The 14,446-nt window shown below is 44.9% G+C and overlaps 1 protein-coding gene across 1 annotated transcript in view; it reads left to right on the top strand.

The window, feature by feature from the left end:
- Positions 1-14,446, top strand: part of dnah9 (dynein, axonemal, heavy chain 9) — a 123,048-nt gene that overhangs the window by 97,528 nt on the left and 11,074 nt on the right. Inside the window, exons 68-73 of the mRNA XM_014179529.2 lie at positions 1,945-2,072; positions 6,179-6,406; positions 8,186-8,377; positions 8,640-8,831; positions 11,120-11,290; positions 13,906-14,088. Of these exons, the coding sequence (XP_014035004.2) occupies positions 1,945-2,072; positions 6,179-6,406; positions 8,186-8,377; positions 8,640-8,831; positions 11,120-11,290; positions 13,906-14,088 (1,094 nt within the window). The remainder of the gene's footprint in view (positions 1-1,944; positions 2,073-6,178; positions 6,407-8,185; positions 8,378-8,639; positions 8,832-11,119; positions 11,291-13,905; positions 14,089-14,446) is intronic.

Raw genomic sequence — 14,446 nt, 5'->3', positions numbered from 1 at the left:
GGGCACCAACCGGGAGACCCATGAGGCGGCACACAATTGGTCCAGCGTTGTCTGTGTTAGGGGAGGGTTTGACTGGCCAGGATTTCCTTGTTCCATTGCGTTCTAGTGACCTCTGTGGTGGGCCGGGAGCATGCACACTGACACGGTCACCAGTTGGATGTGATTCCCCTGACACATTGGTGCGGCTGTCTTCCGGATTAAGCGAGCAGTGTGTCAAGAAGCAGTGCAGCTTGGCAGGGTCGTGTATCGGAGGACACATGGCTCTCGACCTTCACCTCTCCCGAGTCCGTACGGGAGTTGCAGTGATGGGACAAGACTGTAACTACCAACTGGATACCACGAAAAAGGGGTGAAAGAAAGAACCCCCCCCCCAAAAAAAAATAAATCAACTGTAACGTAACAAAATGTGGAAAAAGTAAAGGGGTCTGAAAACTTTCCGAATGCACTGTATATGAATAAACAATTAGATAACAATCTACCTGCAGTAGAGCATGCTGGGTAAAAAGGGAATTTGTTATCACACCAGTACGTTTAGGGTCGGATTTTCGAGACTAGCAATATTGGACGTGTGAAATGTGAAGCTTTGGTTTTTACTGACCTGGTATAGGAGATATCACAGGTTTACTCTTCAGCAGTGTTTGATGATGAATATTTCAGTACTTCACTATTTGGTCTTATGAAAGATTCAAATGCGATTCAAATGGAAATGCGACTGACAGGGTTATATTGAACAACGTGTGAATAAAATTATTGGGCTGCTGAGGCTGGATTGTAGATAACATGTTTTGTTTTGTAAATTTGTTCCTCCGTACCTTGGAAATACAGTAACCTAGTTTGATGTTTGATTGAATAGTCTCCAAGTCTTTTTTATGGTCTGGCGTGAAATCAGCTATCCTCTCATCATGTGATATGAGATCATTCTCCCACTGAAGCTCAGATAATTGGTCAGACACACTCGTTCAAATGCATGTGCACACACACACACACACACACACACACACACACACACACACACACACACACAGAGGGGTGTGTATAATTGATGTCCACACCCTTCTGTGCGCGTGTGTGTGTGTGCACGTGTTTGCATGCATGTGTATGACTAATTATCCAAGCCCCCCCTGTATGCGTGACCAATCACATCAAAGCTAAAGCAGCTAACCAATCAGAGAGGCCTGGTGTAGAGTGTGAAGAGAGGGCCAAAGGCAACACAGATCATACAGAATGAAGAACCCTGAATCTATACACTTTACTTTAGGAAAATAGTGTGGGTCTTTGCTAAATTTCAGATGGCCACTTTTTCTTAGGCAATAGTGAATCTACACTGAGAGTACAAAACATTAAGAACACCTTCCTAATATTGAATTGCACCCACTTTTGCCTTCAGAACAGACTCAATTTGTCGGGGCATGGACTGTACAATGTGTCAAAGCGTTCCACAGGGATTCTGGCCCATGTTGACTCAAATGCTTCCAACAGTTGTCAAGTTGGCTGGATGTACTTTGAGTGGTGGACCATTCATGAAAAACCCAGCAACGTTGCAGTTCTTGACACACTCAAACCGGTGCGCCTGGCACCTACTACCATACCCCATTCAAATGCACTTAAATCTTTTGCCGTGCCCATTCAACCTCTGAATGGCACACATACACAATCCATGTCTCAATTTTGTCAAGGTTTAAAAATCCTTCTTTAACCTGTCTCCTCCCCTTCATCTTCACTGATTGAAGTGGATTTAACAAGTGACATCAATAAGGATAAAATCTATCACCTGGATTCACCTGGTCAGAGCAGGTGTTCCTAACGTTTTGTGCACTCAGTGTATAAATGAAGCACACTTTATAAAAAAGAGATTACTACTTTATTATTAAACTGTAGATCAATTCAATTTTCCCTAAACTGCTATGGATTATATGAATCATTACTGTGTGATCTTTCTTTCAGGCAGGAAGCTGGGCTATACGTTTGACAGCGGTAACTTCCACAATGTGTCTCTGGGCCAGGGACAGGAGGTGGTTGCTGAACAGGCTCTGGATCTGGCAGCTAATGAGGGACACTGGGTTATACTGCAGGTATTCAGATACACACGCATACATGCACACACACACACACACACGCACATAGCCGACTGCCTAAACCAGCCGTTGCTAAGACAACACCGAGCTAATATACAGCTGGGATTCCAGAACAGGCCATGTCGTGAAATGTCATTTTCCTTTAGTGTAATTAAAAAAATGTATTCTTTCCCGTGTTTAAGGTCATATTGTGCTTTGCACATAGTGTTGGCTTTTTGCTCTCCTTTGTGGTTCAACTGTAATTTCCTGGAGAGAGAGAGAGGCCCGGTATTATTCAGTACAGTATCTGGTTCCTCAGTGTGTGTTCTCTTATCTGGAGGGCAAGGCCAGTCAGCGTTTGCATTTTAAGCCAGCTCGTTTGTTGAATCCTAATGGGGAGTATTGACAGATATGAACGGCGGCACAGGGCACAGTGACAACTCTTGGAGAGAGAGAGAGTGTGTGTGTGTGTGTGTGTGTGTGTGTGTGTGTGTGTGTGTGTGTGTGTGTGTGTGTGTGTGTGTGTGTGTGCGGGGGCTTGGGGTCTCCTTTATTCACAGCGCTGGTAAAGCAGAGAATGTCTTGCTATCACTTTCTTTCTCCTCTCTTTCTTCAACTCTCTCTTACCCAGTCATCACAGACACAAGCAGCATCTCTTTTTCAATCCATCTCTCCTTCTGTCTCTGTCTCTGTGTCTCTCTCTCTCCCAGCCACACACACAGCCAGCATCACAGAGACAAGCAGCGATTGAATTACCTTTGCATAAGACTCCTGATCGATACAACTTAAAAAAGCCTTGTCCCCGTGGCAACCAGCCTCAGTCAGTCAGTCAGTCAGTCAGTCAGTCAGTCAGTCTGTCTGTCTGTCTGTCTGTCTCAGTCGCTCTTCTCATCCTCTGCAACCGTCTCCCCCTCTTTTCACACCCTGCCTCACATTTTCCAAAATGTCTCCTCTTCTGCCTCACATTCCTCCCATCTTTCTAACCTCAGTCATCCCATCCCACTCTCGTATCCAGGCCTTGATCCCACAACAAACACACACACACACACACACACACACACACACACACACACACACACACACACACACACACACACACACACACACACACACACACACACACACACACACACACACCTTTTACCTCCCTCTCATCTCCCACTGGTCCCTCCACCCCAGCATCAGATCAGTAGCAGGCTGCAAAGCTGGGTCAGTGGCAGGTTCTCCTTCACTGCAGGTAAATTACTCTGGCCCCTGTTCTCCTCTCTCTCCTATGTTTCTGACGGGAGCATTATCCCTATACCGCTGCACACCGAGCCCTGTCCTATCCCCACTCTTCACAGCCCAATCAGGACCACCCAAAGACACTTTGAGAGATGCAGAAACCCACCTAGAGAGAGAGGGAAAAGAGAAAAGGCAATCAATCTGGCAGATTGGAGCTGAATAGGCTATATCCCCCAGACCTAGGAATATATTTGAGCTGAAGAGCCCATATCCCCAGCAGTGGGATTCTATTGAGTGGACCTAAAATACCCAAGTCCTCCAGGCACTTACTCCTAAAGGCACAGGGACGCTCACAGTCTAGCAAAATAGATGGAAAGGAAATAGGGCGAGACGCTTTAGAGAAAAAGTTAGTTTCTCTCCCTCTTTTTCATCTCTCTTCACTTCACTCTGTAAGGAGCATGATAGCTTGGGTATTTGGGTAGTGTTGTAAAGTTTAATGCAGACCACTTTTTCTTCTTGTGAGTTTTCAGTGAGAGAATGATGTGAACGAGAGTTTAATTAATCAGAGTTGTCACTGTAAGGATCCTATTGCCATAGGCTACATGCCATTTTAAATCCTCATTTCATTCAGCCATAGTCAGCCATAGTCTTTCATTATTGTCATATCATATTTGCCTTTGCGCCCTAGTAGCAGCCTAAGCAGAAAGCTCCTGTAAATTATGTAAATATTTTTGTAATTAATAGATTTTTCTTTACCTACAATGTTTTTTTTTAAGAAGTAAAAATGAATATAGCTAATTAATATAATCAGAGTCCACTACAAAGTTAAGACTGAAGTTGGCAAGTAATTTGTTTGTTTGGCAAGCTAGCTAACGTTAGCTTGCTAGCTGTTTTGATTTGAATGCCAGCCAGTGTCCGGAGGTTGAGGATGGAGAGAAGCCAAAAGCAAGAGGTGTGCAGCGATGAGGATCGTAGTGAGGACAAAGTTACAAGGCTGCTCTTTAATTATTATTGAAATGTGGTGTGCTTTCTGGCACCACATGACTGCCGTAGCATCATCCAAGTGGGTGCTTCATTTTGGTAGTAGTGAAGGACTAGCTAGCTAGCAATCTACTACGGAGTACTTGTTTTTTTTGTGTGTGCTTTGTAGCGCTTTGAGATTCTTTGTGAAGCGCTATATAAGTTGAATAAATTATTATTATTATTATTATTATTATGTTATCTACAAAACTATTCCGGTGCTGAATATAGTGTGGATGTTTCTTCTGCAGAATAGCTATATTCTCAAACTCTACAGTCTGTTTGGTTATCCTTAATGTCTATTCTGTCATTCTGCCCAAGTCTCTGCTGCAGAGACATCGTTATAAAGACATAGTCAGGCCAGCTGTGGAGATGCCCTTAGGGCAGAGGGCCTTGATGACTGAGTGTGTGAACAGAGGAAGACGTGGAGAGAGTGCGGACTGAGTGTGTGAGCAGAGGAAGACGTGGAGAGAGTAATGACTGAGTGTGTGAACAGAGGAAGACGTGGAGAGAGTGAGGACTGAGTGTGTGAGCAGAGGAAGACGTGGAGAGAGTGAGGACTGAGTGTGTGAGCAGAGGAAGACGTGGAGAGAGTGAGGACTGAGTGTGTGAGCAGAGGAAGACGTGGAGAGAGTAATGACTGAGTGTGTGAGCAAAGGAAGACGTGGAGAGAGTGAGGACTGAGTGTGTGAGCAGAGGAAGACGTGGAGAGAGTGCGGACTGAGTGTGTGAGCAGAGGAAGACGTAGAGAGAGTGAGGACTGAGTGTGTGAGCAGAGGAAGACGTGGAGAGAGTGAGGACTGAGTGTGTGAGCAGAGGAAGACGTGGAGAGAGTGAGGAGTGAGTGTGTGAGCAAAGGAAGATGTGGAGAGAGTGAGGACTGAGTGTGTGAGCAGAGGAAGACGTGGAGAGAGTGAGGACTGAGTGTGTGAGCAGAGGAAGACGTGGAGAGACAGCCGGATGGGCCTTGGTGTTGCCACAGGCCATGTTCACTATTGACATCATGTCATAGCAAAAACCAAAATTAGTCGGCGATGGTGACAACATCATTATAAGAACTGGAGGATGGGGGTGCTTAACAGAGAGCAAAGAAAATATCTCGAAGGTATTTTTCTTTCTCCTCTCCCTCTCTCTGAGCCTAGGTGGTTTCATTAAGGTGACAGTCTCTAAGGGAGGCCTCAGTCTGTCTGTCTGTCTGTCTGTCTGTCTGTTTAGGCTCTTTATTACACACTCGTTAGTTAGACGCCAACAGGAGATCTTGTTTTTCAAGGCAATGAAAAAGCAGCTCAATTTAAAGTTTTAATTTGTGTCTCGTTCAATATGCCGTAAGTTTCTAGGCTCCTAACTTGGATCTATCTCAATATTACCCCCTCAGCTTCGGGCTATGTATTCTTCTCACTAAACACACAGGGAAACTTCTTATCGTTCTCTTTCGCTTTTATTTTTTATTTTGTCATCTAACATTTGCAGTGATGTTGCTCCAGAGGATCTCCTGTCATTTGGAAAGAGGGTTAACTTGAACAATCAGAGGGATGATTAAATTTAGAGTGCCGTAGGAGATGAGGAGAAGGCAAAGCAGCTTATGAATTAATGACTGCAGTTATTAGTGGTGTAATTAGATTTGGGTAACACGCGGGCAGCGCTCTGGGCGGTGATGTGATGTGAGGGGCTTGGCTAACTCCTCATCACCATGAGGACTTCCTCTCTCAGAGTTAGGAGTTATCCCTATACAGGGTGGAAATGTTCATTCTGAGGGGAATAGAAAAAGCTAAAAATGCTCACTCATACCTGCAACAAAAGGTGTTGTGAAGGTAAATGTGGCCTTGCTTGAGGCATACTGCCTGTATTTATTGATATTACTGTAATATTTCTCCCTATAGAACATTCACCTGGTGGCGAGGTGGCTGGGTTCTCTAGAGAAGCATCTGGAGCAGCATGGAGAGAACAGTCACCAGGATTTCAGAGTCTTCATCAGCGCTGAGCCTTCAGGGACCCCAGAGGGCCACATCATACCACAGGGCATCCTGGAGAACTCCATCAAGATCACCAATGAACCACCCACTGGCATAAACGCCAACCTGCACAAGGCCCTGGACAACTTCAACCAGGTAACACACAAATAGGCATACAATGTGTGATTTCTCTTTCTCTCTCTCCCTCTCTTCATTTTCGTTTGCCCGTAAAAGAAGCAGTCCAGACGTCCCAGTTTCTCTGTGGTGTTGTCATCAAGTTGCCTATTTGGTGTGCAGTAGCAGCTAACAGATGGAGAGTGTTACCTCTGTCAGTGACCTACAGTCGTCCACTGTAGTAGAAACATGGCACTCTATGGGGAAGAGGCAGATTTGGATGGGATGTTAGGATGTTTATCGACAAGCCATCTTTCTGTGAGTGAAATACAGTATGACATAATTATGTGTGTGTATGCCTTCATGTGCTTGTGTGCATGCCTTCATGTGCTTGTGTGCATGCCTTCATGTGCTTGTGTGCATGCCTTCATGTGCTTGTGTGCATGCCTTCATGTGCTTGTGTGCATGCATTTGTGCTAGTTAGAATTCCACCTCTACCTCATCAGTGCACTTCTGTCTACAGTAAAACAGCTGTTAGCCAGAAATGTAGCTTCTTATCAGCAAGTTATCCATGCATCTCCATCTGTAACCTACCATAACCTGCTGGGGTTCTGCCTACATACCAATAATGCAATGCTTAGCTTCCATCCAACATGCCATTTTAAAGTGCTGATGCCTATCTCTCTGATAGTGCATGTTTGTGTGGTAGCTAGCACGCTACACACACACACACACACACACACACACACACACACACACACACACACACACACACACACACACACACACACACTCTCAAGGAGGTCCTCTAAGGTACTGTAGAGAGCAGGGAGGGACAATATTCCAATCGTGTACTGTACAGGGTGAAAGCTAATCAATGGTTTGTCTCTATACAGACAGAACCCTTAGTAACCCACAGTAAGCCAGAGAGATGACAGTGTATTTTCTCCTTCCTGACCTTTTCAACCAGCAGATACAAAAAGCTTTAGTGTCCATTCTCATCCCCTGGCTGTGTGTGTGACGGCCAGCAGAGGACAGGAGACATTAAAAAAACAGGCCTCTGGAATGACAAGGTTAGGATTTTTTGATGTAGTTACACAGTGCTCAAAGGGCTGGAAGACATGTCATTATAGATGTATTATCAGGTCTTGGTTTATGCTTCTTCTTTGCTGGTAGAGAATGTAATCAAGTGTCTGTGTCCCCTAACAGTGTATGGATAGGGAGGCAATGCTTCACTCTCAGCTGTGAGCAGCAAGAGAGGCACTGTGTGCAGAATATTAACTACATTTCCGTGTTGGTGGCGTGTGTGTGCTCGTTTGTGTGTGTGTGTGCGCGTGTGCATACGTTCTAGGAGTCAGCTCCCTTGGGCTCGACAGGGGAAAGCCAGAGGGCCTTCACCACAGTACTCAACCTGACACAAGAGCATTTAAACCCACTGTTTTCATAGAGGTTATTGGCATACTTATTTCACCGTCCCTCCCCTAAGGCCTCGTGCCATCTTACATTCCCCTTATCTGGGTATAATGAGCCAACGGGACGAGTAACAATTAAAAAAGAATCTCATCCTGCCGTTTATTTCCATTCATTGTCTTCTTTCTGTACCGCGGAGCCCCGCATTGCTGGGGACTTCTGCACAGAGACACATCACAGAGAATCAGCCACAGCTTCTTACTTTCAACACAATGCTTTTGTATTTGAAAATCTTCAAAAACGCTACCCGTACTTTTCTGAGGAAGACAGTGAAACGGTGAACTTGGTTGACATTCGTCAGGAAGAGTTTTGAATGTTTGTTTAGTTGTCTGGGCCTTTGTTTTCTTCTAGGACACTTTGGAGATGTGTGCCAGGGAGAATGAGTTTAAGAGCATCCTGTTTGCGCTGTGCTACTTCCACGCGGTGGTGGCTGAAAGGAGGAAGTTTGGACCTCAGGGCTGGAACAGATCTTACCCCTTCAACACAGGAGACCTCACCATCTCCATCAATGTACTCTACAACTACCTGGAGGCTAACTCTAAAGTAACCAGTCCATACACATGCTGTATCTTCTGTGCCACAGTAGTAATAAAGACAACCATGTTCCATAACAGTAATACCCTTTTCTCACTATTGTGCCGACCCCAAACCAAATTGTCGATATTTTCTTTGGCAACTATGATGGATGTGTAAACCAGGACAACTTAATAGAACTTGGTTTTTCTCAGCTCGATTCGGTTCTGTAGTGTGAAAAGCATTTAAGATTCTAAGGTGCATTATAACTCATTTTCTCTCTGCGTCCCAGGTGCCATATGATGACCTGCGATACCTGTTTGGAGAGATCATGTATGGAGGTCACATCACTGATGACTGGGACAGACGACTCTGTAGGACCTACCTGGAGGAGTTCATCAAGCCTGAGATGATGGAGGGAGAGCTGTACCTGGCTCCCGGCTTCCCCTTGCCTGGGAACATGGACTATAACACCTACCACCAGGTCAGTAAAGAACCACATCTACCATCAGGTTAGAAACAGAGCTCTACCTGGCCCCCGGAATCTCCCTGCCTGGGAACATGGACTACAACACCTACCACCAGGTCAGTAAAAAACCACATCTACCATCAGGTTAGAAACAGAGCTCTACCTGGCCCCCGGAATCTCACTGCCTGGGAACATGGACTATAACACCTACCACCAGGTCAGTAAAGAACCACATCTACCATCAGGTTAGAAACAGAGCTCTACCTGGCCCCCGGAATCTCCCTGCCTGGGAACATGGACTATAACACCTACCACCAGGTCAGTAAAGAACCACATCTACCATCAGGTTAGAAACAGAGCTCTACCTGGCCCCCGAAATCTCCCTGCCTGGGAACATGGACTACAATAGCTCCCAGTTAAGTAAAGGACTACAACTACAATCAGGTTACCTAATGATCTTACACTACCTCACATGGCTTAAAGCTGCAATATGTCACTTGTTGTATTTTTTCAATGTTCAAAAGCTCCAATAAGTTGGTAGAGGTCATCCAATGTGATGCAACAGTAGCAATGTTGCGCGTCTCGCCTGCCTGAGAACCGCTGTATTAATTGGTTTTCATTTTCCTGGTCGGGTCAGATTTTCCCTCAAGTTTTTGTGGTGTGCACAAGTGACATGTTTTCCATCAGTGAGGAGGCGGTCCCACAGCTCAGGGATATTCTAACGGGTAGTGTTATGATAGCTAGCTAGTTGAGCCCATGACCAATACTTGGCTAGCGGAACGAACTAGCTTACAGACATGGCAGACGCATAAGTAAGTAATGTCAATTATTAAATAGCAACCTTGAGAATGTGGAAAAAAATGTTGGTTACTTATCTGTAACTTATCTATAACTATATTGTATACTTGGTTGTTGTGTCAATTGCTGAAGTAAAAAATATCATCCATCATTTATTAGATAGCAACCTTGACAGTCTAAGGTCTAAGTCTGTTGTGTCAATTCAAATCAACTTGTTTTCCCCATTTTCAGCGTGCTGATATTTCTCTCCAACTCTGGAATCTGTTCTGTTTGCCTCTCTGTTATGACAGCAGGAACTTTGCTTCACCACAGCCCTCTTTAAAAAAAAAAAAGATAACTGCCAAGATTTATATCAGTAACACTCTCTTGCTAAAATGTCTGCCAGCCCTTGCAGCCTGTCCACATTCCTCCCACCAGGTCCCCAGGGAGAGGTTGTATTTAATTATCCCCAGCTCGGGTGTTGTTCGCTAGGCACGTCTAGGCTGACAGAGACACCTGGCATGGAGGTCTGGAGCGTTTTACAGTTGGCCAGCAAACAGATAGAGAGGGAGCTGAGTGGCTGAGACTTAGCTGGAGCGCCTGGAACTGGAAAGGCCTGGTGGTCCCTGGGGGTCTGTTAGGGCATGTCCACTCCCTCATCCATCTGTACTGCCCAAATACTGTACAGGATAGGAGATGGGGGTGGAGGAGGGGAAAGGGAAGGAGGGCAGGCTATGGGATTATTTGAGATACTTCTCAAAGAGGTTTTGAGATGTTTTCAGAACATTTGGGGACCAGGACAGAGAACAGCTTTGACTGGGTCGGTTGACCCAAGTCGGTTGAGTGGGGGGGATTGGATGAGAGAGGGAGAGAAAACGAATACGAAGTAGTGATGAGAGACATTCATGGGTAGCAGTAAGATTCGTAGACAAACAGCATCTGGTGAAGATAAGGTCAAGCACATTGACTGCCTTGTGAGTGGGAGGGGACTGGGAAAGTGTGAAGTCAAAGAGGAAAATAGTGGAAAGAAAGAGAGGGAAAGAAATGAATCGAAGGAAGGCGTTGGGAGGTTGAAATCTCAGAGTACGATTAGTGGTGACCATCGTCGGGAAGTGAACTTATCACGGCATCGATCTTATTAAGGAACTCTCCAAGGGCACCTGGTGGGCCATAGATGACAATAATGTTAAGCTTGAGTGGACAAGTGACAGCGACAGCATGGAATTCAAATGAGGATATGGATCGGTGTGAAAGGGGAAACATTTGAAAATCTCCACTTAGGAGAAATGAGTAGCCCTTTGCCACCACAATGACCAGATGTTCTAGAACTATAACATGTCTCGTTCTTTCCTTTGCTTTAACAGAGCTTGGCAAAGTATATACTATATCTGGCATCCACCATATTTTCTTCCCCAGTTTGTTATCTTCAGACCAGTGCAGATGAAGGACGGGAATTCACTGTAGAATATTGAAATGCACACTCCCACTAATTTGGTGTTCTAACGTGTAATTCCCTCTTCCTCCAGTATATAGATGACACACTTCCTGCAGAGTCTCCCTACCTGTACGGCCTCCACCCCAACGCTGAGATCGGCTTCCTAACGCAGACGTCTGAGAAGTTGTTCCGGACCGTGCTGGAGATGCAGCCCAGAGACGGAGGGGCCGGGGAGGGCAGTGGGACCACCAGAGATGAGAAGGTAGGGATGGACTAACTGTATGGAGGAGGAGCAATGCGACAGTCATATATAGTTAAACCAGTTTCCTGGACACAGGCTAACAGCCTTCACCCATTGAGATTCTCCATTGAGCATGATTTTGTAGTCCAGGCTTCATCTGTGGCCCAGAAACCGGGCCGTTGAGTGTAGAGAAAGTTGGACCAATGTTAGAGTGATTGCTGCCTCTGAGATTCTAAGTTCTGTGAACTGATTCGTATTTTCAAAGTGTCAAACCTGAACCAAACTGATTGTAAGGTAAGGACAGGGTCGTCTTTGGTCCGAGGCTCCATCAGGTCATAGCTCTATAACACCCATCTGGCACTGACAGGAGTTACATAATACAGTATACGTCATCTTTACCCCCTGACAACCTATATGGGTTATCTTAACTACACTCTCCCAATGTTTGGACAACCTTATTCCCTTGTTCCCAATCCCCACATGCCGTTTCCTTAAATACACTCCCATGTGTTACCTCAGAAAAACTAGTCCAATGTCTGAAACAAATATGTTCATAGTGAATGAGCTCAATCCCCCCTTGCAATTTAAAGCACTCAGAAAAGTGTTATACTTAAGCAATAAAGCCAGAGGGGGTGTGGTATATGGCCAATATACCACGGCTAAGGACTGTTCTTACATATGACGCAAAGCAGAGTGCCTGGACACAGCCCTTAGTATGTTGGCCTATTTCGCAACAAAGCGTCCTTCACTCACGCTGCCAAACATACCCTCGTAAAACTGACCATCCTACCGATCCTTGACTTCAGCGATGTCATTTACAAAATAGCCTCCAACACTCTACTCAACAAATTAGATGCAGTCTATCACAGTGCCATCCATCTTGTCACCAAAGCCCCATATACTACCCACCACTCCGACCTGTACACTCTCGATGGCTGGCCCTCGCTTCATACTCGTCGCCAAACCCACTGGCTCCAGGTCATCTACAAGTCTCTGCTAGGTAAAGTCCCGCCTAATCTCAGCTCACTGGTCACCATAGCTCACTGGTCCAGCTGGTATATCTCACTGATCACCCCCAAAGCCAATTCTTCCTTTGGCCGCCTCTCCTTCCAGTTCTCTGCTGCCAATGACTGGAACGAACTGCAAAAATCACTAAAGCTGGAGACTCTTATCTCCCTCAGTAGCTTTAAGCACCAGCTGTCAGAGCAGCTCACAGATCACTGCACCTGTACATAGCCCATCTGTAAATAACCCATCCAACTACCTCATCCCCATACTGTATTTATTTATTTATCTTGCTTCTTTGCACCCCAGTATCTCTACTTGCACATTCATCTTCTGCACATTCTACCATTCCAGTGTTTAATTGCTATATTGTAATTACTTTGCCACCATGGCCTATTTACTGCCTTACCTCCCTTATCCTACCTCATTTGCACATGCTGTATATATACTTTTTTCTACTGTATTATTGGTTGTATGTTTGTTTATTCCATGTGTAACTCTGTGTTGTTGTATGTGTCGAACTGCTTTGCTTTATCTTGGCCAGGTCGCAGTTGCAAATGAGAACTTGTTCTCAACTGGCCTACCTGGTTAAATAAAGGTGAAATAAAAATAACAAAAATATACCACAAACCCCGAGCTGCCTTATTGCTATTATAAACTGGTTACCAACGTAATTAGAGCAGTAAAAATAAATATTTTGTCATACCTGTGGTATACGGTCTGATATACCTCGGCTGTCAGCAAATCAGCATTCAGGGCTCGAACCACCCAGTTTATAAACTCCAATACATTATGACCTCACCTTTCTAATATGCAAGCTAGCTTCCTGTTTAATGGCCGTTTGATAGATGTAGAGCAGTGACTTCTCCTTGTGTCCCTACACTATCTCACGCTTTACTGCTGTCTGACTTTTAATGATATAGAAGTGTGTGTGTGCACATACATGTGTGTGCGTGTTTGTACGTGCGTGTGTGTGTGTGTGTGCCTGGGTGTATTATGACGGCTGACCTTTACAACTGAGAAACAGAGATAGTTATGTCTTAACAGATGAAAACCATCAGCCAACGCTAGCGAACGATGCCCGTTTGAGCGCTTCCTGTTTGATATGCAGGCTGCCGCGGAGCTGAAGAAGACAGATTCAATATTTGAGCGGAGAATCCATAGTTATGATGACCTCCAATCCTTTGTTCAATGTTTCATCCGTTGATTGATCTCTAGTGCTGGAAAATGTGGACACAGACATAAGCTTTCATCACTTACCCAACGGAAATATGAGATGAGGATTGATTCTCTGGGGATTTGACTTTTATTAAAGACAAACGGCTGCTGTTGTTGCAAATAATTCTCATGAATATTTATACATTTTTTTCTTCCATAATTTTCTTCTCAAGGAGTCATTAGTGCTTGAAATTCTTATCGTGTTTACTCGACGGATGTAATCTTTTTTTGATTCCCTACTTTTCAGTAACAAAATGTGACACCGGCACTGAGAAATTCTTAACAATGAACACAATCTATCGTTCTGTCATTAATACCATCTTCATAATACATCCCCAAATTCAAGGTTAATATTTACCCCCTCTTTTGTCCCTGTCTCTTCACACACACATACACACACACCTTTACCCCAGGTACGGTCTGTGTTGGAGGAGATAATGGAGAAGTTACCAGAGGAGTTTAACATGGTAGAGCTGCTGGGGAAAGCTGAGGAGAGGACACCCTACCAGGTGGTGGCGCTGCAGGAGTGTGAAAGGATGAACACACTCACCCAGGAGATAAGGCGATCCCTACGCGAACTCAACCTTGGACTCAAGGTGAGTCAATCAATCAATCATTCTATCAAGGTCAGCCAATCACAAACAGTCTTCTTTGTCTACTTCTTCTACTCACTCCCCCACAGTTACTTTGAGTTAACTTCAAGTTCAGATAATTACTTGTTTTGGGGTAAACAATGCCAGTGTCCACTGGTGGTGGGTGGCTGGGCACTGCCAACACATAGACCACTTTTAAGAAAAAGAAACAATGGCATTGGAGTCAACTTCCCATTTTAGGGTTGAAAAATATTTTTTTTGTCATTGAGGTAATGAGTCACGCTCTGTTGGTTGAGCCTGTATACAGTAGCTGTAACGGTCTGGTCTGCTCTGTTATTATTCCTGCATAACTTTGTGTCAC

This window comes from Salmo salar, chromosome ssa28 (genome assembly GCF_905237065.1).
Source record: "Salmo salar chromosome ssa28, Ssal_v3.1, whole genome shotgun sequence".
Lineage (NCBI taxonomy): Eukaryota > Metazoa > Chordata > Actinopteri > Salmoniformes > Salmonidae > Salmo > Salmo salar.
The sequence above is the reverse complement of the archived record's forward strand: the minus strand, read 5'-3'. Positions and strand labels throughout refer to the sequence as shown.